The sequence below is a fragment of the Oncorhynchus clarkii genome, chromosome 2, assembly GCF_045791955.1.
Source record: "Oncorhynchus clarkii lewisi isolate Uvic-CL-2024 chromosome 2, UVic_Ocla_1.0, whole genome shotgun sequence".
NCBI classification, from domain to species: domain Eukaryota; kingdom Metazoa; phylum Chordata; class Actinopteri; order Salmoniformes; family Salmonidae; genus Oncorhynchus; species Oncorhynchus clarkii.
Window position 1 is genome coordinate 29,189,255 of NC_092148.1, and position 22,206 is coordinate 29,211,460.

At 44.1% G+C, this 22,206-nt stretch overlaps 1 protein-coding gene across 2 annotated transcripts in view; it reads right to left on the bottom strand.

Annotated features, from left to right (window-relative positions):
* Positions 1 to 3,091: 3,091 nt before the first annotated feature.
* Positions 3,092 to 22,206, bottom strand: part of LOC139366293 (protein argonaute-3-like) — a 47,254-nt gene continuing 28,139 nt past the window's right edge. The window contains exons 11-19 of one of the 2 annotated variants that reach the window (XM_071103605.1): positions 19,523 to 19,656; positions 18,830 to 19,014; positions 17,749 to 17,908; positions 17,267 to 17,357; positions 16,796 to 16,990; positions 16,258 to 16,392; positions 15,377 to 15,478; positions 14,825 to 15,024; positions 3,092 to 9,861 (exon numbers count right to left, since the gene is read on the bottom strand). In XM_071103605.1, the coding sequence (XP_070959706.1) occupies positions 9,753 to 9,861; positions 14,825 to 15,024; positions 15,377 to 15,478; positions 16,258 to 16,392; positions 16,796 to 16,990; positions 17,267 to 17,357; positions 17,749 to 17,908; positions 18,830 to 19,014; positions 19,523 to 19,656 (1,311 nt within the window). In that variant the 3' untranslated portion in view covers positions 3,092 to 9,752. The remainder of the gene's footprint in view (positions 9,862 to 14,824; positions 15,025 to 15,376; positions 15,479 to 16,257; positions 16,393 to 16,795; positions 16,991 to 17,266; positions 17,358 to 17,748; positions 17,909 to 18,829; positions 19,015 to 19,522; positions 19,657 to 22,206) is intronic. The other variant, XM_071103615.1, reaches the window with a different exon arrangement.

Genomic DNA, 22,206 nt, shown 5'->3' on the forward strand with positions numbered 1-22,206 from the left:
AAGCTTTACCCAAAAAGCACACCATGCAATAATCCGAGTACAGCGCTCAGACAACAAAACAAGCCATACAGATATCCGCCATGAGTCAGAAATCAGAAATAGCATTATAATAATTAACTTACCTTTGATGATCTTCATCAGAAAGCACTCCCAGGAATCCCAGTTCCACAATAAAATGTTTGATTTGTTCGATAAAGTCCATAATTTCTGTCCAAATACCTCCCTTTTGTTTGTGCGTTTAGCCCAGTAATCCAAATTCATGAGGCACGAGCAGACGAAAAGTCAAAAGGTTACGTTACAGTCCATAGAAACATGTCAAACGATGTATATAATTAATCTTTAGGAAGTTATCATAAATCATCAATAATATTCCAACCGGAGAATTCCTTTGTCTGTAGAAATATGATGGAACGCAAGCTAACTCTGAACGCACGTGATCAGCTCATGCCACTCTGGCAGACCTCAGCTCCAAATTCCCCCCTCCTTCACAGTAGAAGCATCAAACAAGGTTCTAAAGACTGTTGACATCTAGTGGAAGCCTTAGTGTAAATTTGGTCCGATTGCACTTCCTATCTTGGATCGGCAAAGAGTTGAAAAACTACAAACATCAGATATGCCACTTCCTGGTTGGATTTTTTTCTTCTGTTATACTCAATGACATCATTCAAACAGTTTTAGAAACTTCAGTGTTTTCTATCCAAATCTCCTAATGATATGCATATATTAGTAACTAGGCTTGAGTAGCAGGTAGTTTACTCTGGGCACCTTATTCATCCAAGCTACTCAATACTGCCCCCAGCCATAAGAAGTTTTTAACCTGAAACGTTGACAGGTTCAGATTTCCAAAGTAGGCTAGGCTATACTGTAGGCTACAATACATTATAACAGATTCATAATGCATTGTACAGGAGTATGGTTGCAAAGCTACTGGTAATTTACTAAAGTTTCTGTAATCTTAGGTAATTAGTAGGTAATCGATTGTAATTTATACTTAACTTAAAAGTATGTGGACACCTGCTCGTCAAACAGCTCATTCCAAAATCATGGGCATGAATACGGAGTTGGTCCCCCTTTGCTGCTTTAACAGCCTCCACTCTTCTGGGAAGGCTTTCCACTAGATGTAACATTGCTGATGTGACTTGCTTCCATTCTGCCTCAAGAGCATTAGAGAAGTCAGGCACTGACTTTGGGCAATTAGGCCTGGCTCGCAGTCGGCTTTCCAATTCATCCCAGAGGTGTTCGATGGGGTTGAGGTCAGGGCTCTGTGCAGGCCAGTCAAGTTCTTCCACACTGATCTCGACAAAACATTTCTGTATGGACCTTGCTTTGTGCACAGGGTCATTGTCATGCTAAAACAGGAAAGGGCCTTCCCCAAACTGTTGCCACAAAGTTAGAAGCACAGAATTGTCTAGAATGTCATTGTATGCTGTAGCGTTAAGATTTCCCTTCACTGGAACTAAGGGGACTCGCCCAAACCATGAAAAAACAGCCCCAGACCATTATTCCTCCTCCACCAAACTTGACCGTTGGCACTATGCATTTGGGCAGGTAGTGTTCTCCTGGCATCCGTCAAACCCAGATACGTCTTTTGGACTGTCAGATGGTGAAGCGTGATTCTGCACTCGAGTGCAATGGCGGTGAGCTTTACACCACTCCAGCCGACGCTTGGCATTGTGATCTTAGGCTGTGTGCGGCTGCTCGGCCACGGAAACCCATTTCATGAAGCTCCCTTCAAACAGTTCTAGTGCTGACGTTGCTTCCAAAGGTAGTTTGGAACTCGCTAATGAGTGTTGCAACCAAGGACAAGGACCAAGGCTTCAGCACTCGGAGGTCCCGTTTACTACTTCGCGGCTGAGCCGTTGTTGTTCCTAGACATTTCCACTTCACAATAACAGCACTTACAGTTAACCACGGCAGTTCTAGCAGAGCAGAAAATTGATGAACTGACCTGTTGGAAAGGTGGCATCCTATGACTGTACCTCATTGAAAGTCATTGAGCTCTTCAGCACGGGCCATTCTACTGCCAACGTTTGTCTATGGAGATTGCATGGCTGTGTGCTCGATTTTATACAGGGTCAGCAAATAGCCAAATCCACTAATTTGAAGGGGTTGTCGACATACGTATTTGTTTGCTTGAATGTGTGTGTGTGTGTGTGTGTGTGTGTGTGTGTGTGTGTGTGTGTGTGTGTGTGTATATATATATATATATATATATATATATATTCTGCGTCTATATTTGCCATGAGATTCAAGTGGATAAACCATATGGTTTATGAGAAAATTGACAAAAACATTATTTAAAGCAACTTGTCCACAATGGCATTATTTATAATTAACTCTGCAACTCTTCCAAATACTGCCACAAAACATTTTTATAACACATACTGACAATGTAAAGTGTCAAAAAATAAATACAAATTTTAAAAGATCATGGTGAAACCCTCATTAATTCACTAAATTGGTTTATAATTAGGGCTCCTGTTTTATACCGTTGTCATTCAAAGTTTAATTTTACATCCTTATTAGATAAATAATTTTACATGTATGTGATAAGGCCACAGAGTGCCAGAGATTTGACACCTGTGATAACCCGAAGTACCCAAAAATGCCACCAGCTGTCATAAAATTCCATATTCTCCTTGAAAGTTACCAAAATTCTAGTAGTTTACTTGTAAAACTTTGAACGTTTCCAGTAATATACACTCCATTTGCCACACTATACAGGAGTTACATACCAAAAAATATGTTCCGACTTCTACTTCTCAAGACAAATTCTTCACATTCCTTGAAATGAAGAGACTAATACCACAATGGGTCTAGAAAACAGGGAACTGTCTGGTGCAACAGAAAAATCTGAAGAATACTAGAACAATAGAATTTGAACAATGACCATGTGTAATGACCTCATAATCATTTAGTAACATTACATCTGCGCTGAACCTACCTTCCACTAGAACTGGCTAGTGACTACGGCGATATAGCCAAATAGCCGGAGTATTTGATTTATACTCCAACATAAACTAAAGCGGGGTGGGTGTGTGTGATCACTTGTGCGTGCGTGGTCTAGAAACAAATTTCATAACGCGAAAGGTATGAAAGCAAAGCTTTTTATTGCAAGTATTTGTGAAAGATACTTTGCTTACGTTTTTGAAGTGTAACACTAAAAGGCCTAAAGAGAAATACAAAAGAAAGACATTTAAAACTAAAATAAAAAAGACCTGTTGGTACAACAGAGAGTTTGAAACATACAGAGTAGAGACACAGACCGAAACAGAGCCAGAGGCATGGAACTCATGTGGCTACCTTGTTCGTATCATCAAACACCCATTGATTTTAGCAGGTGCCTCAGGACTCAAAATGGTATCACAGCACACAATCCTGACTGACATTCAATTAAAAAGTAATGACACAAACCAACCGCACGTCAAATACAAAATAACCTCAAGATACAGATGAAACACATAGGAAAACCTTTAAAAAGTCCAGCATCCTTGGCCACTGACGAAATCGGTCTTCAAACCAGTTTTAACACTGGGAAAACAGCATCCGATAATCTCTCGAGCAAACGGGATTTCAAAACCTCAACATGGACTGCGAATGGACTGAAAGCAAGCAACGTCTGCTTGCACATCAAAACAGAGAGCTAAATGGAGTCAACATGTCTTAAAGTATTTGTCTGTGGGTAATAGGTAGGAAAAGCCTATTGAAGTTCTGAACAGGGTTGACGACCTCTTCAAAGCTCCATGCCTCTGACCCTAGAGTGAGGTGGGAACGACTAACAGACAGTGGGCAAACAGAACAGCAACTCATTATTACAACACCTTGATTCGTTACACAGGTACAAGTCTAAGTACAGCATACAGAACCCTCAGGCTCCTGTTCTTACATCCATACACGTGGGGAAACATACACTTTTGTATGTTGGGGCTCACCAACTACTGTAGCACTGTTAGTGGTTTGAAAATAAACACGAGGATGACATTTTGGAGTTGGGCCTTTTTTTGTACTCAACTCAGGCATTCTGTAGTTGTAAATAAAACCCAACAACGAAGTAAGAACACACTTAAGACTGAGGCTTGCATTTTTAAGTGGAATGGGACTTTAGTCTCTACTCCTTACTGTGTAAAAGTCTCTGGCACAAGGAAAAAAAAACTCCAGAGGAGGCATGAAAGCACAGAAGCCACACCTAACCATACATCCTCTGCCTTAGCACCATCCCTCCCTCCCTCCTTCCCCCCTCCATTCTCACCCACCTGTACTCCACCAGGCCAGGGGAGTTTACATGGCTAACACATTAGCAGCTCTGGATGAAGAAGTCAGTTTTCACAAGGCTCAGCTCAGTCCGAGTGGTTCAGTGAAGGTTCCCTACCCCTACAGAGATGAGTTGCAACATGTGGGGGTGGTATCAACAAGATGGGAGGAGAGAACCGGAGAGGAGAGAGGGACTAGAGAGTACAAGAAGGTGATGAGGACATATGAGAAGGCCTCTTCCCCCAAACAGAAAGCTAAAAGCAGGGGTCTACATAAGTAATACCTAATTTAAAAACAGATGCCCCTGCTCAACTGTGCCCCTCCGTCCGCCCTCCAACACGTTGCTGTGCTTGCGTGTTTGGGGAGGATAAGTCTTCAACATGGAGGGGGGAGGGGTTTAAGGCCTCGTCCCCTAGCTGCACCTACACCATGCTGCCAATGTTGCGGAGACTCTAGCTAGATGCTCATTTATGCACTCAATAAATACAGCATAAAATATTTTGCAATATATATTTCATATACATATTAAAAAGAACATTTAAATAGGACAAAATAAAATGTTCGGCTCAAGTCAGATAAGTGTTAGGACAAAAGAAACTAAACAAGAGAATCTTAGTTATACTTCCGTCTCTAAAACAGTTATGAGAATATCATAATCAGGTATTAATCAAGCATTATACTGTAATAACCAAAGCAATATGGTTTCTCCTCTCATGTAGTATAACGTATGCAGCATATAAAGGTAAGTGAGGCGCATTGTTTTTTTTATCTCTTGTAAAAAAGATACCACCTCCCTGGACTGATGGGTACCCCAAATGACTCATACAGACCCTCTCTGAGTCTTATTCCACACGCGAACTGCCCCAAAACCCCAATGAAAGTGGGCCCACTATCCTTCCATTAAGGACAAGAGACACGCGGCAGGGTGAGGCATTGCACTGGGATGACAATGCCATGGGCCAGACAACTGCCGACATCCTAATGCGAATGCCATTACTTCCAACTTCCTTACATTGGAACACTTAAAAAACCGTTGGTGGTTTCAGATTCTTAATGAGAAACCACAAAACGCAGGCCGACTCAAAACAGTCATCATCATCAGCGGAGTCACATGAGCTGGAGGCACACCTTTAAAATGACCACTTAGTAGCGATAGTAACCGTTTTGTTTGGTGTCGTAATCCAATTCCCAGAGGAGGAAAATCTCCTCAATCACATAACAAGTCCTCGACACGCCACTTGTATCTGGGAGGCGGGGATTGGACGAGGTACAAAGACAGAAAACGTTGTGGCTGTGTGTCCGAGTGAGAGTGGCAGTCTATAAAGTGCTGTGCTATGTTCGTCATTCGTGGCCCAGGCTGTGTCACACACACATCGGTTTTAACTATGACCTCACTTGTCAACGCAAGTTCCACTGTACCAACCAACCGAGTCGATTGGTCCAAACTCAAAATGCACCACTAAGTGAACGCTCAACCACAATCATATACTCTGTCTTTATGCATCTTGGTATGCGTGCATATATATATATATATATATACACATATAAATAATGTGTGTGTACTGTGCATGTGTTTCTGCATTGCAATGCTTTTATATTTTTCTTCAAAAATGAGATAAACGTCTTTGCCATTTGACTTTTGTTTTACAGCACCACCATAAAGAAAGGCACTTCCTGTGGACTTCACTCTGCCATAGATTTACCTTCCGCGCCGAAAAGAACATACAACTCAAAATCCAGTATATCTGTGCGTCACAGGCAATGGAATGAACACACATAGCTACTTTTCCATAGAGTATAGCAATCTCTGGGTTGATGTTTAAGACCTAGAAGGCCTTGCTCATAAATATCTATAAACTAAGCAAAAAAAAAAAAAAAGACAAAAAAAAAGAAAACTGCTGAACACAAACAAACATCTGAAAAACGTTACTGTTGACGGTTTAGCGAGTTGAAAAGTAAAAAGATGTTAGGCTAACATCTGCTATATGTAAACATGTGTTCTTTTGCCCAGGAAAATCAGAATGTTCTATACAGTCCTTGACGTTCATCATCATGTCAGTTTGGATGATCACTACGCTTGTCGCTTGCTAAACCATGTACCGATCCATACACACCACCTCCCTCAAATAGCAGCCCTACTTCTCACTTTACATACACCAGAACCAGACACATGCACAAAAACCCATCTAACAAAAACCAAGCACACACCAACAAACCGATCCAAGACACCATTGGATCATACATTTACGGAGCAAACTTAACTTCTTCTGTCCTCTAGTCTTCCATATTTTCTCCACTTAGCTCTCAGGGGAATCAGATGGCAGATCTACAGGCTATGGAATGTAGTCCTCTGGCAATGGGAATCAAAAGTAAGGAGAAAGTGGAAAAAACGAAATGAGATTATATACTTTGTCACATTGCAGACTTACCGGAGGCCTTAAGGCTTTGTATTTCTGAGCACAAGAAGTGCCCGTGGTTGCGCAAGGAGAGAGGAGAAAAGCAACAACAGTTAAAAAGGCCAAGTCTCGCTCTATAGGGGCCTCATCGCCCACAAGGCTTAAAATAAAGCACCGCGGGCCACATTGGTACTCAACGTTCAAGATGACCAGTCCAGGTAACCATCTCATTCTTTAAATCAACTACATCTTTTAAAGTGGGTCTACAACACTTTAGCAAGCCCCGGTTTCTCCCGCTCTCCCCTGTTCTACAGGCATCAACTCCCGCCTGAGAAAGACGATCAGGCAGGATCAGAACAATTATGCTCTAAAAAAACAAAAAAACAACAAAGGCCAATGATTTTCATTTGGATTCTTTGACAACAGGGAGGAGCTGTCAACAGCTGCCAAGAGTGACAGAAATAGAAGCACCTCTTACTTATAGAAGTCCACCGCATCCCGATCCATAACAGTATAACAACCCAGACACACGTTACATGTCGAAATAGAGCCACCGCCACTGTACGCACGCCAAAATACACAAATAACAGTATACATTGCCACAGCACACGAGTCAACAACAGTTGACTCAAAACTCTTGCCACATTTTATTACCCTTCACGTTTAATGATGAATAACTATATAACTACATAGGTTAGATTTTTTGTTAGCAAAAATAAGTGGTGTGTGCATTACAACAATGTGAAATGTACATATATACACTTCTTCCAATCTGGCTTTTGAAAAAGGCTTTTTGGACACTAGTGAAGATCATGAAGGCTCAAACTCATTGGCTTTCAGCCAGGGGAAGGCTAGAGTTGGGAAGGCAGTCAAACGTGACTATGGGGGGGGGGGGGGGGGGGGTGGCACACACAGGATTCTACCATTGGACCACACTACCGTTCACCTATTGGGGCAGTCCTTGCCTTGAAAACTGTCTCCTTGTATCATTGTACCGTCAAAAACAAGAGATTCTCAAATGGCAACCGTTTCCACTAACAGTTAGGATGAGAAATCCCTACAGTTCCCAACATAACACAGACCCTCTCGTCTACTTCATTGGGAGGTTTACTACGGTACATAGCACCAGAGGCATGTGTTCGGTCCAACACACACTTATTTTAGTGCAGATAATTGTCTCTATTGAACACCACTAGGCATGCCTCATGTCACAGAGCACGTAGGAGCTAAGCAGCGACCACACAAGTCACTCACTCAGTCTCCCAGACTTCCAAGAGTCATCGAATTGTTGACTCTAGAAGACAGCTAGCTACTATTGGTTTGGATGGTCAGTTATATGGGAAATTGAATTTTTGTCTTAGCGGCTTAGCTCTCCTGCTGCTCATGACTGAGGCATGCCTCGATTCTTAGTCACCTTGAGTACATGTAGATATAGCAGCTAGATCCGTGTCTGATGAGGATAGAGGCAGAGTGCAGCACGACTTTATCTGCTAAAATACCGCTGCTATTAGGCAAAGACGACTGGAGAAACACACACATTATATAGTTTCTATCGCAAGGATTTCAATGTGATGCAACTTGTCAAAAATGAGGCAAAATGTAGCTTGAAGTCAACTTTCTCCAGCTAAACCTTGCCCTTTAACTTCCTTGTTCGAATACATTTTGAAAGCTAAGACCACCACGTCATAATCCATCCATACAACCAGCCATTTAACCGTTCATTTCCAAAACCAGGCACTTGATTTTTAACCCATAACACACTCATTGGCATAACCCTTCGACCTATGAACCCCGATACTCCCTTCATAAAGAGGAGCAACGGGGTAAGTGCCAATTGTGTGGCTCAAAAACATTCTCTTACTACCCGAGAGCTCTCGTAAGAGATCTGGGTTCTAGTACATTCTCCTAAACTCACCGCTGCAGACTTCCAGACATTCAAGTCGTATCCTCTAGAAGACGCTTCCTTCCCTCAGCTAAAACATTATTGCACTAGAGGAAAGCAACATGATCTGTCATTCAATTTAGGATCTTCCACAACAAAACTCAAATAGAGCAGATAGAATGAAAGAATGCAGAAATAAATGCTCTTCTCATTAAATTACTATATCTTGAGCGTACTAATAAATACTGGAAAGAATGGTAAAAAAACAAAAAAACAAACAAGCATCTTAAATATCAAACATGATGTACAGGAAAGAAAATTCCAAAACAGGGTCACATTGCAATGTTGCTGTCACAGCACATTAGATCGATGTCATAGGGGACTGACCTTCAGGTTCGATATCATTGTATTACCCTCTACAGATGTGTGCCACTGTATACGCACATCACTTACTGGGTCAAGTCAAATGATAAGAGTAAGAAATCATATGATTAGCATCATAGCTTATTCCCCAGAGAGGTTGGGACTTTTGAAGAGAGCATTTACACCGTTCAGACTCCAGGTGGCACTGTGCTCAAAATAAGAGCTCGTGTTAGTCTCCTAGTACACAGTGTCCATTGACACGCTCACACTTTTGATAAGTCACCATTGGCTAAAAAAAAAGAAGATGGAAGAAAATAAGTGGCAAGCTAGTGTGCCGTGATAGTTCTGCACAGATCGAGATCCACCCTTCAAACACCTCATCCTTTTCTTCTTCTCTCCTCAACCTTTGATAAAGAAAAGTCAAAACATAACTAACAAACGAAAAAGGGCAGAAAGTGCTGCCGTTAAACTGATTTGAGGTAAAAAAGGCATGATGACGAAAGGGAACAAACTCTGCAACGTCAACCATACACATCCGGAATCAAAACCACAGATCTCTCATGACCGGAGAAAAGGAGGGAGGGCCTGGAGGAAGTGGGGGCGGAGTTAGGGTGCCCAGGAAAAGCAGGGGGCTGGTTTAATATTGCATAATAGTGCCAAGTTCTTCCTCTCTTGTTTTAAAGCAGCGTCTGTCTGCATCCTCAGTCCATTGCGGGGGGCTTCCCCCACCCATCCTCTTCCCTCTACACAGTGTCAGGTCCGGATTGACTGGTTGTGGGGGGCTGCAACCCTCCTTGACTGGCAGGCAGGGGTGTGGGGGTGTGTGTTTTAAGTGCGGTGATGGTGGTGTGGGGTGGTGCTCAGGCAAAGTACATGGTCCTCAGCGTGTCGTGGTGAATCTGCACCGCCTTGGCCAGAGCCTGGGGGTCCCGACCGTTACTCTGACCAGAGACATGGCTGCCCTCCGCACTGGGAGAAGAGAAGACATTCATCAGGACAGATACATACATGAATGGATCAGAAAGACAAGTCAACTATGATACGCACTTATTTGAAGCTAAAAAAAATGTATTTACAGAGAAAGCTAGCTTTCTGGGTCAGTATAATATCTAGCGCAGCTTTCTGGTTCAGTATAATATCTAGTGCTGCTGTCTGGGTCAGTATAATATCTAGCGCTGCTGTCTGGGTCAGTATAATATCTAGCGCTGCTGTCTGGGTCAGTATAATATCTAGCGCTGCTGTCTGGGTCAGTATAATATCTAGCGCTGCTTTCTGGGGTCAGTATAATATCTAGTGCTGCTTTCTGGGGGCAGTATAATATCTAGTGCTGCTGTCTGGGTCAGTATAATATCTAGCGCTGCTTTCTGGGTCAGTATAATATCTAGCGCTGCTTTCTGGTTCAGTATAATATCTAGCGCTGCTGTCTGGGGTCAGTATAATATCTAGCGCTGCTTTCTGGGGTCAGTATAATATCTAGCGCTGCTGTCTGGGTCAGTATAATATCTAGCGCTGCTGTCTGGGTCAGTATAATATCTAGCGCTGCTTTCTGGTTCAGTATAATATCTAGCGCTGCTGTCTGGGGTCAGTATAATATCTAGCGCTGCTTTCTGGGGTCAGTATAATATCTAGCGCTGCTGTCTGGGGTCAGTATAATATCTAGCGCTGCTTTCTGGGGTCAGTATAATATCTAGCGCTGCTGTCTGGGTCAGTATAATATCTAGCGCTGCTGTCTGGGTCAGTATAATATCTAGCGCTGCTTTCTGGTTCAGTATAATATCTAGCGCTGCTGTCTGGGTCAGTATAATATCTAGCGCTGCTTTCTGGTTCAGTATAATATCTAGCGCTGCTGTCTGGGTCAGTATAATATCTAGCGCTGCTGTCTGGGTCAGTATAATATCTAGCGCTGCTTTCTGGTTCAGTATAATATCTAGCGCTGCTGTCTGGGTCAGTATAATATCTAGCGCTGCTTTCTGGGGGCAGTATAATATCTAGCGCTGCTGTCTGGGTCAGTATAATATCTAGCGCTGCTGTCTGGGTCAGTATAATATCTAGCGCTGCTGTCTGGGTCAGTATAATATCTAGCGCTGCTGTCTGGGTCAGTATAATATCTAGCGCTGCTGTCTGGTTCAGTATAATATCTAGCGCTGCTGTCTGGGTCAGTATAATATCTAGCGCTGCTGTCTGGGTCAGTATAATATCTAGCGCTGTTGTCTGGGTCAGTATAATATCTAGCGCTGCTGTCTGGGTCAGTATAATATCTAGCGCTGCTGTCTGGGTCAGTATAATATCTAGCGCTGCTGTCTGGGTCAGTATAATATCTAGCGCTGCTGTCGGGGCCAGTATAATATCTAGCGCTGCTTTCTGGGGGCAGTATAATATCTAGCGCTGCTGTCTGGGTCAGTATAATATCTAGCGCTGCTGTCTGGGTCAGTATAATATCTAGCGCTGCTGTCTGGGTCAGTATAATATCTAGCGCTGCTGTCTGGGGTCAGTATAATATCTAGCGCTTCTGTCTGGGTCAGTATAATATCTAGCGCTGCTGTCTGGGGGCAGTATAATATCTAGCGCTGCTGTCTGGGTCAGTATAATATCTAGCGCTGCTGTCTGGGGGCAGTATAATATCTAGCGCTGCTGTCTGGGGGCAGTATAATATCTAGCGCTGCTTTCTGGGGTCAGTATAATATCTAGCGCTGCTTTCTGGGGTCAGTATAATATCTAGCGCTGCTGTCTGGGTCAGTATAATATCTAGCGCTGCTTTCTGGGGTCAGTATAATATCTAGCGCTGCTTTCTGGGGGCAGTATAATATCTAGCGCTGCTTTCTGGGGTCAGTATAATATCTAGCGCTGCTTTCTGGGGTCAGTATAATATCTAGCGCTGCTTTCTGGGGTCAGTATAATATCTAGCGCTGCTGTCTGGGTCAGTATAATATCTAGCGCTGCTGTCTGGGTCAGTATAATATCTAGCGCTGCTGTCTGGGTCAGTATAATATCTAGCGCTGCTGTCTGGGTCAGTATAATATCTAGCGCTGCTGTCTGGGTCAGTATAATATCTAGCGCTGCTGTCTGGGTCAGTATAATATCTAGCGCTGCTGTCTGGGTCAGTATAATATCTAGCGCTGCTGTCTGGGTCAGTATAATATCTAGCGCTGCTGTCTGGGTCAGTATAATATCTAGCGCTGCTGTCTGGGTCAGTATAATATCTAGCGCTGCTGTCTGGGTCAGTATAATATCTAGCGCTGCTGTCTGGGTCAGTATAATATCTAGCGCTGCTGTCTGGGTCAGTATAATATCTAGCGCTGCTGTCTGGGTCAGTATAATATCTAGCGCTGCTGTCGGGGCCAGTATAATATCTAGCGCTGCTTTCTGGGGTCAGTATAATATCTAGCGCTGCTTTCTGGGGTCAGTATAATATCTAGCGCTGCTGTCTGGGGTCAGTATAATATCTAGCGCTGCTGTCTGGGTCAGTATAATATCTAGCGCTGCTGTCTGGGTCAGTATAATATCTAGCGCTGCTTTCTGGGGTCAGTATAATATCTAGCGCTGCTTTCTGGGGTCAGTATAATATCCAGCGCTGCTTTCTGGGGTCAGTATAATATCTAGCGCTGCTGTCTGGGTCAGTATAATATCTAGCGCTGCTGTCTGGGTCAGTATAATATCTAGCGCTGCTGTCTGGTTCAGTATAATATCTAGCGCTGCTTTCTGGTTCAGTATAATATCTAGCGCTGCTGTCTGGGTCAGTATAATATCTAGCGCTGCTGTCTGGGTCAGTATAATATCTAGCGCTGCTGTCTGGGTCAGTATAATATCTAGCGCTGCTGTCTGGGTCAGTATAATATCTAGCGCTGCTGTCTGGGTCAGTATAATATCTAGCGCTGCTGTCTGGGTCAGTATAATATCTAGCGCTGCTGTCGGGGCCAGTATAATATCTAGCGCTGCTGTCTGGGGGCAGTATAATATCTAGCGCTGCTTTCTGGGGGCAGTATAATATCTAGCGTTGCTTTCTGGGGGCAGTATAATATCTAGCGCTGCTTTCTGGGGGCAGTATAATATCTAGCGCTGCTGTCTGGGTCAGTATAATATCTAGCGCTGCTTTCTGGGGTCAGTATAATATCTAGCGCTGCTTTCTGGGGTCAGTATAATATCCAGCGCTGCTTTCTGGGGTCAGTATAATATCTAGCGCTGCTGTCTGGGTCAGTATAATATCTAGCGCTGCTGTCTGGGTCAGTATAATATCTAGCGCTGCTGTCTGGGTCAGTATAATATCTAGCGCTGCTGTCTGGGTCAGTATAATATCTAGCGCTGCTGTCTGGGTCAGTATAATATCTAGCGCTGCTGTCTGGGTCAGTATAATATCTAGCGCTGCTGTCTGGGTCAGTATAATATCTAGCGCTGCTGTCTGGGTCAGTATAATATCTAGCGCTGCTGTCTGGGTCAGTATAATATCTAGCGCTGCTGTCGGGGCCAGTATAATATCTAGCGCTGCTGTCTGGGGGCAGTATAATATCTAGCGCTGCTTTCTGGGGGCAGTATAATATCTAGCGCTGCTGTCTGGGTCAGTATAATATCTAGCGCTGCTGTCTGGGTCAGTATAATATCTAGCGCTGCTGTCTGGGTCAGTATAATATCTAGCGCTGCTGTCTGGGTCAGTATAATATCTAGCGCTGCTGTCTGGGTCAGTATAATATCTAGCGCTGCTGTCGGGGCCAGTATAATATCTAGCGCTGCTTTCTGGGGGCAGTATAATATCTAGCGCTGCTTTCTGGGGGCAGTATAATATCTAGCGCTGCTGTCTGGGGTCAGTATAATATCTAGCGCTGCTTTCTGGGGGCAGTATAATATCTAGCGCTGCTTTCTGGGGGCAGTATAATATCTAGCGCTGCTGTCTGGGGTCAGTATAATATCTAGCGCTGCTTTCTGGGGTCAGTATAATATCTAGCGCTACTTTCTGGGGTCAGTATAATATCTAGCGCTGCTGTCTGGGTCAGTATAATATCTAGCGCTGCTGTCTGGGTCAGTATAATATCTAGCGCTGCTGTCTGGGTCAGTATAATATCTAGCGCTGCTGTCTGGGTCAGTATAATATCTAGCGCTGCTGTCTGGGTCAGTATAATATCTAGCGCTGCTGTCTGGGTCAGTATAATATCTAGCGCTGCTGTCTGGGTCAGTATAATATCTAGCGCTGCTGTCTGGGTCAGTATAATATCGAGCGCTGCTATCTGGGTCAGTATAATATCGAGCGCTGCTGTCTGGGTCAGTATAATATCTAGCGCTGCTGTCTGGGTCAGTATAATATCTAGCGCTGCTTTCTGGGGGCAGTATAATATCTAGCGCTGCTTTCTGGGGGCAGTATAATATCTAGCGCTGCTTTCTGGGGGCAGTATAATATCTAGCGCTGTTTTCTGGGGGCAGTATAATATCTAGCGCTGCTTTCTGGGGGCAGTATAATATCTAGCGCTGCTTTCTGGGGGCAGTATAATATCTAGCGCTGCTTTCTGGGGGCAGTATAATATCTAGCGCTGCTTTCTGGGGGCAGTATAATATCTAGCGCTGCTTTCTGGGGGCAGTATAATATCTAGCGCTGCTTTCTGGGGGCAGTATAATATCTAGCGCTGCTTTCTGGGGGCAGTATAATATCTAGCGCTGCTTTCTGGGGGCAGTATAATATCTAGCGCTGCTTTCTGGGGGCAGTATAATATCTAGCGCTGCTTTGGGGGCAGTATAATATCTAGCGCTGCTTTGGGGTAGTATAATACCTAGCATTGCCTTGGGGCAGTAGAACACAGAAAAAAACAGTATTGCAATACTGTACATCTCACCCAAAATAGATAGGAAATATGAAACGTAGAGTTGAGCACAACAGAGGCGAAGCATGCAGAAAGACTAAATCAGTCTGTTTTGTGCAGTGAGAGTAACCCCCACCCCTGCCAATCACCTGTCGTGCTCCTTGTCCACCAGATGGTAGCGGGCACGGAAGGCCACCAGGTGGGCGTAGTAGGCTGGCGCAGGGATGGAGACGGAGCGGGTGCAGCGCACGTAGGTGTGGCACAGCTGGTAAGTGAGCAGCTGAAACTCGTCGGCCGTGAAGCAGTTGTCGTCCCACAGGACGTGATAGTGGGAGGGCCGACTGGTGCCCTGGGGACAGCAGACGTTACACATACTACACAGCCTCAATATGGGGATTTAATAGAGATGTGGTATAAAGACTGTAGTAGAAAGACAATGGCTTTCAACTAAAATTCGTGACAATTAGGTTTTTAGAATGAACTATAGGCCTACTTATTTACACATTTTGTCAAATTATCTTCACCTTGAAAACCATAGAGTATTTGGTAGTTTAGTTTCAGTAAAAAAATTGTTTCAAAACACAGTGTGAATAAACTGTTTAAATTCTAAAAAGCAGGCGTATTTCCTGAGACTTCATAAAGTCATTTCCTGAGAGTAAAGTGCAGTGAGGCAGCAGGCTAGATGAACAGATAGCCAGTACCTGTATTCCAGCGTGACTGCAGAGGTAAAAGTCAAACTCGTAGGGGTGCGTGATGTCCGTGTCCACCGTGGTGCCAGCAGGAATGTTTCCACTACGTCCAACCTGAAAGAAAAGTTGTCGATTTGGGGTTATTATTAATAAACTGGCAAAAGTTAAAAACGTCCTTCCATCTGTCCTGTTCTTCTTCAACACCAAGCTTCACACGTCCATCCCTTGGACTCATTTAACCACGGCAGAAAGTGAACGAACAAACGGAGGGAGGGAGGTGTAGAGTGTTTTAATGTTTTATTTAAAGTCAAGTCAGTTAAGAACAAATACTTATTTACAACGACGCCGGGACAATTGTGAGCCGCCCCATCTCCACAGTTCTGAATGACGTAATCTACAAATGACCAGAATAATGACAAAATAGATTTCTCCCCGTCTGTAAAAGTGCACTTCACTTGTAAACAAGGTGATAAACGCCAACAAGCCCTGCTCTTCCAGGCCTCGAGTGGCACTCCAGGTCCATCAATTCACATCAGGCCTAATGCTATAATGGAATATAATTACCAAGAGAGCAGGCCCATTGACAACAGGGTAATTGGATAATTAGGACAACCATTTAGAGCGCTTAATAAACTAGGGGGTAATAAAGAACACGGACCAACTCAAAACACACAGCCCCCCCCCCATCCCCCCTTTAATCTATAAAAGGGCTTTTCACACTGCTGTGCCAAACAGAGTTGAACCAAGCTGTAGTGAGCTGGCCTAAGAAAATGTAAGAGCCAGCACAGTTTGGGTGGGTGTCGGCCCTATAGTGTGACTCAGGCATAAGTATCATGTCAGAATGACCGTAAGGTAGCTGGGAGGGTGGCCGGAAGTCAAGTGGGCCCGCTCACCCTTTCGTTGCGGTCGGCACAGAAGAGGCGGGTGTGGTGGCGTTTCTGGACCACGATGTAGGTGATGCCGGGCTGGTACTCCTTCTCTAGGCCAATGCAGGCCTCACGGATGGCCAACAGCTCGTAGTACAGCACCTGGGGTGGGCAGAGGGATAAAACAGGGTTAAAACATCCATTACGGACATTATGACTTTGGATGTCCACCATCTCGGCTCTGAGCAGTTGTTCTAGATCGCACCAGTTGAGGTAGATGATACAGGCCTCGACACCCTTTTGCCACCGTCTGACAATGTGAAGGGGGAATAAGCATTGTCATGTTTTGGTCACAGTCATGCATGTTATTCTAATGTTCTCTTAGTGGATCTTCATGATGTGCATCAATGGTTTACTTAGATAGGGCATCTACCTAACTTCATCAGTTTAATTAAAGAGGGACAACATTTGACTTGTAACCTTTGACCCTCTAGTTTCTGAAGTTCTGGAGGCAGAGAGCGACTTACATTTTTCCCCCCAGGATAGTCACTTGGCCTTTGCTCACCTGTCTGAACTGGCCCTCTGACACTCCGTCCCTGTAGAAGATGATCCTGGTGGGCTTGTAGCGGGTCGACTTGTAGAACTGGATCAGCAGTTCTCGGACCATAGAGGCCAGATCCTGGATCACCTCCTGCCTGGGCCTCTGGACCCGGACTGTGGCACAGTACCTGCTGGGGTGGGCGTCCATACTGCCGACCACCTGGAGATGTATAGAGAGAAACAGGGTGGGAGAGAGAGAGTGTGTGTGTGAGACACAAACACCAGCGCTGAGCAAATTGAATAGCGCTACACAAACATTATGAACTCGAATGCATTGGCAATACAGTATAGACCAGGCCACAGAAGTCTCAAACATGCGGTTATCTTAGTAAAATGTAGCCCATGGTTGGAATAGTAAAAAATATATAAATGTGGCCCCTGGGCTAAATGAGTTCAAGACCCCTGGTATAGGCCAATAGGGGTTAAGTGAACTCACTGCAGCGATGGAGGGCTTCTTCCCATCTCCAGCAGGGGGGTGTGTAACGTCCGCCCCCAGGAAGATGATTGGCTGCTGGAACACTGAGGGTCTGGGTGGAGGAAGAGGGAAGGACCAGTGAGGACAGAGTTCAAACAAAGGTTCTCTAAAATGATTAAGGGTTTAGATTTTACACTATGTACATTATGTCAATCATAAATTGGAGGACACTTGATTGGGAGATTGCTATTGATGTAATTGGTGTACAAAAAAACAAAAACATTCTCCTACATACAGCATTTGAAACAGATATGGACCATTGTAGTAAGTTCTAAGGACAAAGTAAATGTACTGTTTAAACAGATGCCCCACTTCACGTCTCAAAACGAAGTGGTGCACACTTCTAATGGAAGAGAAATATGACTAAATGTGCTTTCAGCTGATTAAAAATATTTGTATGGTCATTCCAGTCCTTCTATCCTCCAGCCACGGTGGCCTCGTACCGTTGGTGGGGCACCAGGATATTGTTGATTCCCCCCAGCTTGACATTGATCTTGAGGCAGAGGTTGGAGAGGGTCTGGGGGGACGTCTTCACCACGTTCTTCACCTGGACACACTGAGTGGCCATTCCTAGGAGAGTATCTCCCACCCTCTTCACCTCCGCTACACAGGACCAGTAACAGACAGTGATCAATCAATCTCTGTGCAATTAACAGTCAGTCAGATTAGGGAAGTAAAGAGTAAGGTACCACCTATGCTTTAAAGGGAAGGTATTGATAGATAACAGTGTACATCTGTCTGGTAACACACATCCCTTATCAAAGCTGCTTCAGCAACACAAGAATTTCAAAGAATAGCAGATGCTTTGGTAGAACTATTATATAGATACAGAAAATGTTAGAAAATTAATCAGCATGGATAAGGTGACTGTACATTTTAGTGTTCCTCAAGGCTCCATTTAGGACCAGTGCTAGCCTCTACACTGGCTTCCTGTTAATCAGCCCGAGCCTTAAGGTTTTACTGCTAACCTACAAAGCATTACATGGGCTTGCTCCTGCCCATCTTTCCGATTTGGTCCTGCCGTACATACCTACACGTATGCTGTGGTCACAAGACGCAAGCCTCCTTACTGTCCCTAGAATTTCTAAGCAAACAGCTGGAGGCAGGGTTTTCTCCTATAGAGTTCCATTTTCATGGAATGGTCTGCCTATCCATGTGAGAGATGCAGACTCGGTCTCAACCTTTAAGTCTTTATTGAAGACTCATCTCTTCAGTAGGTCCTATGATTGAGTGTAGTCTGGCCCAGGAGTGTGAAGGTGAACGCAAAGAGTCTCCCTCGGCACAGCCAGAAGAGGACTGGCCACCCCTCACAGCCTGGTTCCTCTAGGTTCCTTCCTAGGTTCAAGCCTTTCTAGGGAGTTTTTCCTAGCCACCGTGCTTCTACACCTGCGCTGTTTGGGGTATTAGGCTGGGTTTCTGTTCAGCACTTTGTGACATCAGCTGATGTAAGAAGGGCTTGATGAATAAATGTGATTGATTCCAATGAACATCATGTGAATATGTATCTCTATGGGTGCCGCCTACCGTAGACGGGGGTCTTTCCGGGCAGGATGACAATGATGAGCTGCAGTCCAGAGTAGGTGTTCTTCAGGTGCCTGAACATGGGCTCCACACTGTCGGCTCCCTGGGCGTATTTACAGAAACACGGCTGGCCCTGGATGGGCATACCAGCATCCTTGGAGATCTTACGCAGCTGGTCTGTGAAACCCCTATAAGAGGTGGGTAATGGATGGAGGAATTAGGGAGGGAAAGAGGAATGAAGAGACAGTAATGGAGAAATAAGGGAGGGAGAGTAGGGAAAAAGGAAGGTTGTAAAGACCAAATATAATCTGGTTGGTTAGGGAGTGGTTTAGTAACATCATCCTTGAGAGTGGCTGTGTAAATTCTAACAAGGTTGTATCGGAGGCGTAGAGGACAAACTAGTTACACAAGGATCACTTTCTTATCTGGAAGGCCATCTCCAACACATCCGTAACAGGGAGGGATTCCTTTCCATATATCCATGTGGCTATGTGAGAAGCTGCTTAATGAAGGGTTATGTTTATTAGGCACCAAATGGAAGAAAATGTACTGAAACAGGGCAGGACTACCTGGACCAATAAAAAAACGCTCATTTTTGTTTTCCGTTGAACATTTTGCCACGGTGTGCCCTAACGAGCATAACCCAGTTGTACACATAGTTAGTGGGTGAAACAGACAAGACTGGCTGGTTCTTACTTGAGGATCTCCTCGCGACACTGCCTCTGTGTGGCGAAACACGCGATGGCCCACATCTTGATCTCTACTCCCGTGTGGAACTGTTTGCCCCTCATGTCCCACACCCCGTGACTTGGGGTGGCCACTGTCCGGTTCTGAAACCACAGTGTAGTACGGTTGATCTGCTGCGTGTACACACACACACACACTTTTGCGCAAACTCGCACTTGTTTTTCTATCCTTGTGTGGACCTAAAAATGTATTTCCATTAAAAATCCTATTTTCTTTAACCCTAATTGTAAGCCGAAACGTAACCCCTACGTTTAAAATAGCATTTGTCATCATGGAGATGTGGGAAATGTCCCCATGAGGGATCATTACCCATGTTTTAGTATCCTTGGGGACATTTGGGGATTTCAGGTCCCCACGAGGATAGAAAAATTGCACAGTAACCACACACACCCAATAGAGTAGGACATGTAGACAATTCATGCAGGCACACATGTAGAAATGACACAAAATTGCATGTAGACACCAACACTATGGATACAGAGTCCCTCCCCCCCCCCCCCCAAGCTGCTTCAAAATGTTCTACATTTATTCTCAAATTGATACATAAAAAATAAAAAAAATCCTCAACAACCAACCAAATAGCCCATAATGACAAAACAGGCTTTAGACATTTTTGCTAATGTATTAAAAATAACAAAAATACTTTATTTGCATAAGTATTCAGCTCCCTTGCTATGAGACTCGAAATTGAGCTCAGGTGCATCATGTTTCCATTGATCATCCTTGAGATGTTTCTACAACTTGGAGTCCACCTGTGGTAAATTCAATTGATTGGACATGATTTGGAAAGGCACACACCTGTCTATATCAGGTCCCACAGTTGACAGTGCATGTCAGAGAAAAAAAAACAAGCCATGAGGTCAAAGGAATTGTCCGTAGAGCTCTAAGATAGGATTGTGTTGAGGCACAGATCTGGGGAAGGGTACCAAACTATTTCTGCAGCAGTGAAGGTCCTCAAGAACACAGTGGCCTCCATTTTTTAAATGGAAGATGTTCAGAACCACCAAGACTCTTCCTATAGCAAATCACCCGGCCAAACTGAGCAATCGGGGGAGAAAGGCCTTGGTCAGGGAGGTGACCAAGAACTTGATGGTCACTCTGACAGAGCTCCAGAGTTCCTCTGTGGAGATGGGAGAACCATCCAGAAAGACAACCATCTCTACAGCACTCCACCAATCAGACCTTTATGGAGTGGCCAGACAGAAGCTCCTCAGTAAAAGGCACATGACAGCCTGCTTGGAGTTTGCCAAAAGGCACCTAAAGACTCTCAGACCATGAGAAACAACATTGTCTGGTCTGATGAAACCAAGATTGAACTCTTTGGACAGAACGCCAAGCATCACGTCTGGAGGAAGCCTGGCACTATCCGTACGGTGAATGACGGTGGTGGCAGCATCACGCTGTGGGTTTCTTGTTCAGCGGCAGGGACTGCGAGACTAGCCAGGATCGAGGGATAGATGAACGGAGCAAAGTACAAAGAGATCCTTGATGAAAGCACTCAAGCAGGTTCAGGACCTCAGACTGGGGGCGAAGGTTCACCTTCCAACAGGACAACGACCCTAAGCACACAGCCAAGACTCTGAATGTCCTTGAGTGGCCCAGCCAAAGGCCGACCATGAACCCGATCGAACATCTCTGGAGACCTGAAAATATCTGTGAAGCAACGCTCCCCATCCAACCTGACAGAGCTTGATAGGATCTGCAGAGAAGAACAGGAGAAACTCCCCAAACACAATGTGCCAAGCTTTTAGCGTCATACCCAAGAAGAATTGAGGCTGTAATAACTGCCAAAAGGTGCTTCAACAAGGTACTTAGTAAAGGGTCTGAATACTTATGTAAATGTGATTAAGAAATATATATAAATTAGCAAGAAATTCTAAAAACCTGTTTTCCTTTTGTCACTATGGGGTAGTGTAGATTGTTTTTCCTCAAACAAATTAATACATTTTAGAATAAGGCTATAATGTACAAAATGTGGAAAAATTCAAGGGGTCTGAACACTTTCCGAAGGCACTGTATATGTAGTAACTTCATTTGAAGAGATCGTGATTAGGTCTCAATAGGTGTTTTGCGATTGGTAAGGTAAATTCATTGTACTTCACTTTAATGGCCATTTATTTCCTGAAAGTCAGACTCTTCCAACACTCCAACTCCCCCAGCTTCAGAATCATCTGCATTCTCCAAATTTAGCCTTCACAAAATGTGTTTATAGTTAAAAATCTGAATTTGATAACATTTTATTTGAAAATATGCACCAAATATGCTGTTTACGTACATGGTTTAGTAACTTACAGACAAGGTAGAAATACGAAAACAAGTCAGGTCCTGGAGTGTCTTAACAAAATGAAACCAGAATGTTTAAGCTGACCTCATCCACTGTCCAGAAAAACAGATTTATTGGAGTTCTCCTTGGGCAGTCCTAATCACTTTAAAATGTTTGAATACAAAACTGGGTCTGGGATTAAGGCTTAAAATTTGATTTGACTGTTTCCAGTAAAATCCCACTAATGTGTCATCTACTCTCACAAATTGCAAAAAGTGAAATTGCAAAAGAACAAACAAAAAAAAGGCATAAACACCACAAAAGGAAGCTAAATTGAGTCAAAACAAAATCAATAAAAGCAGAAATGAAA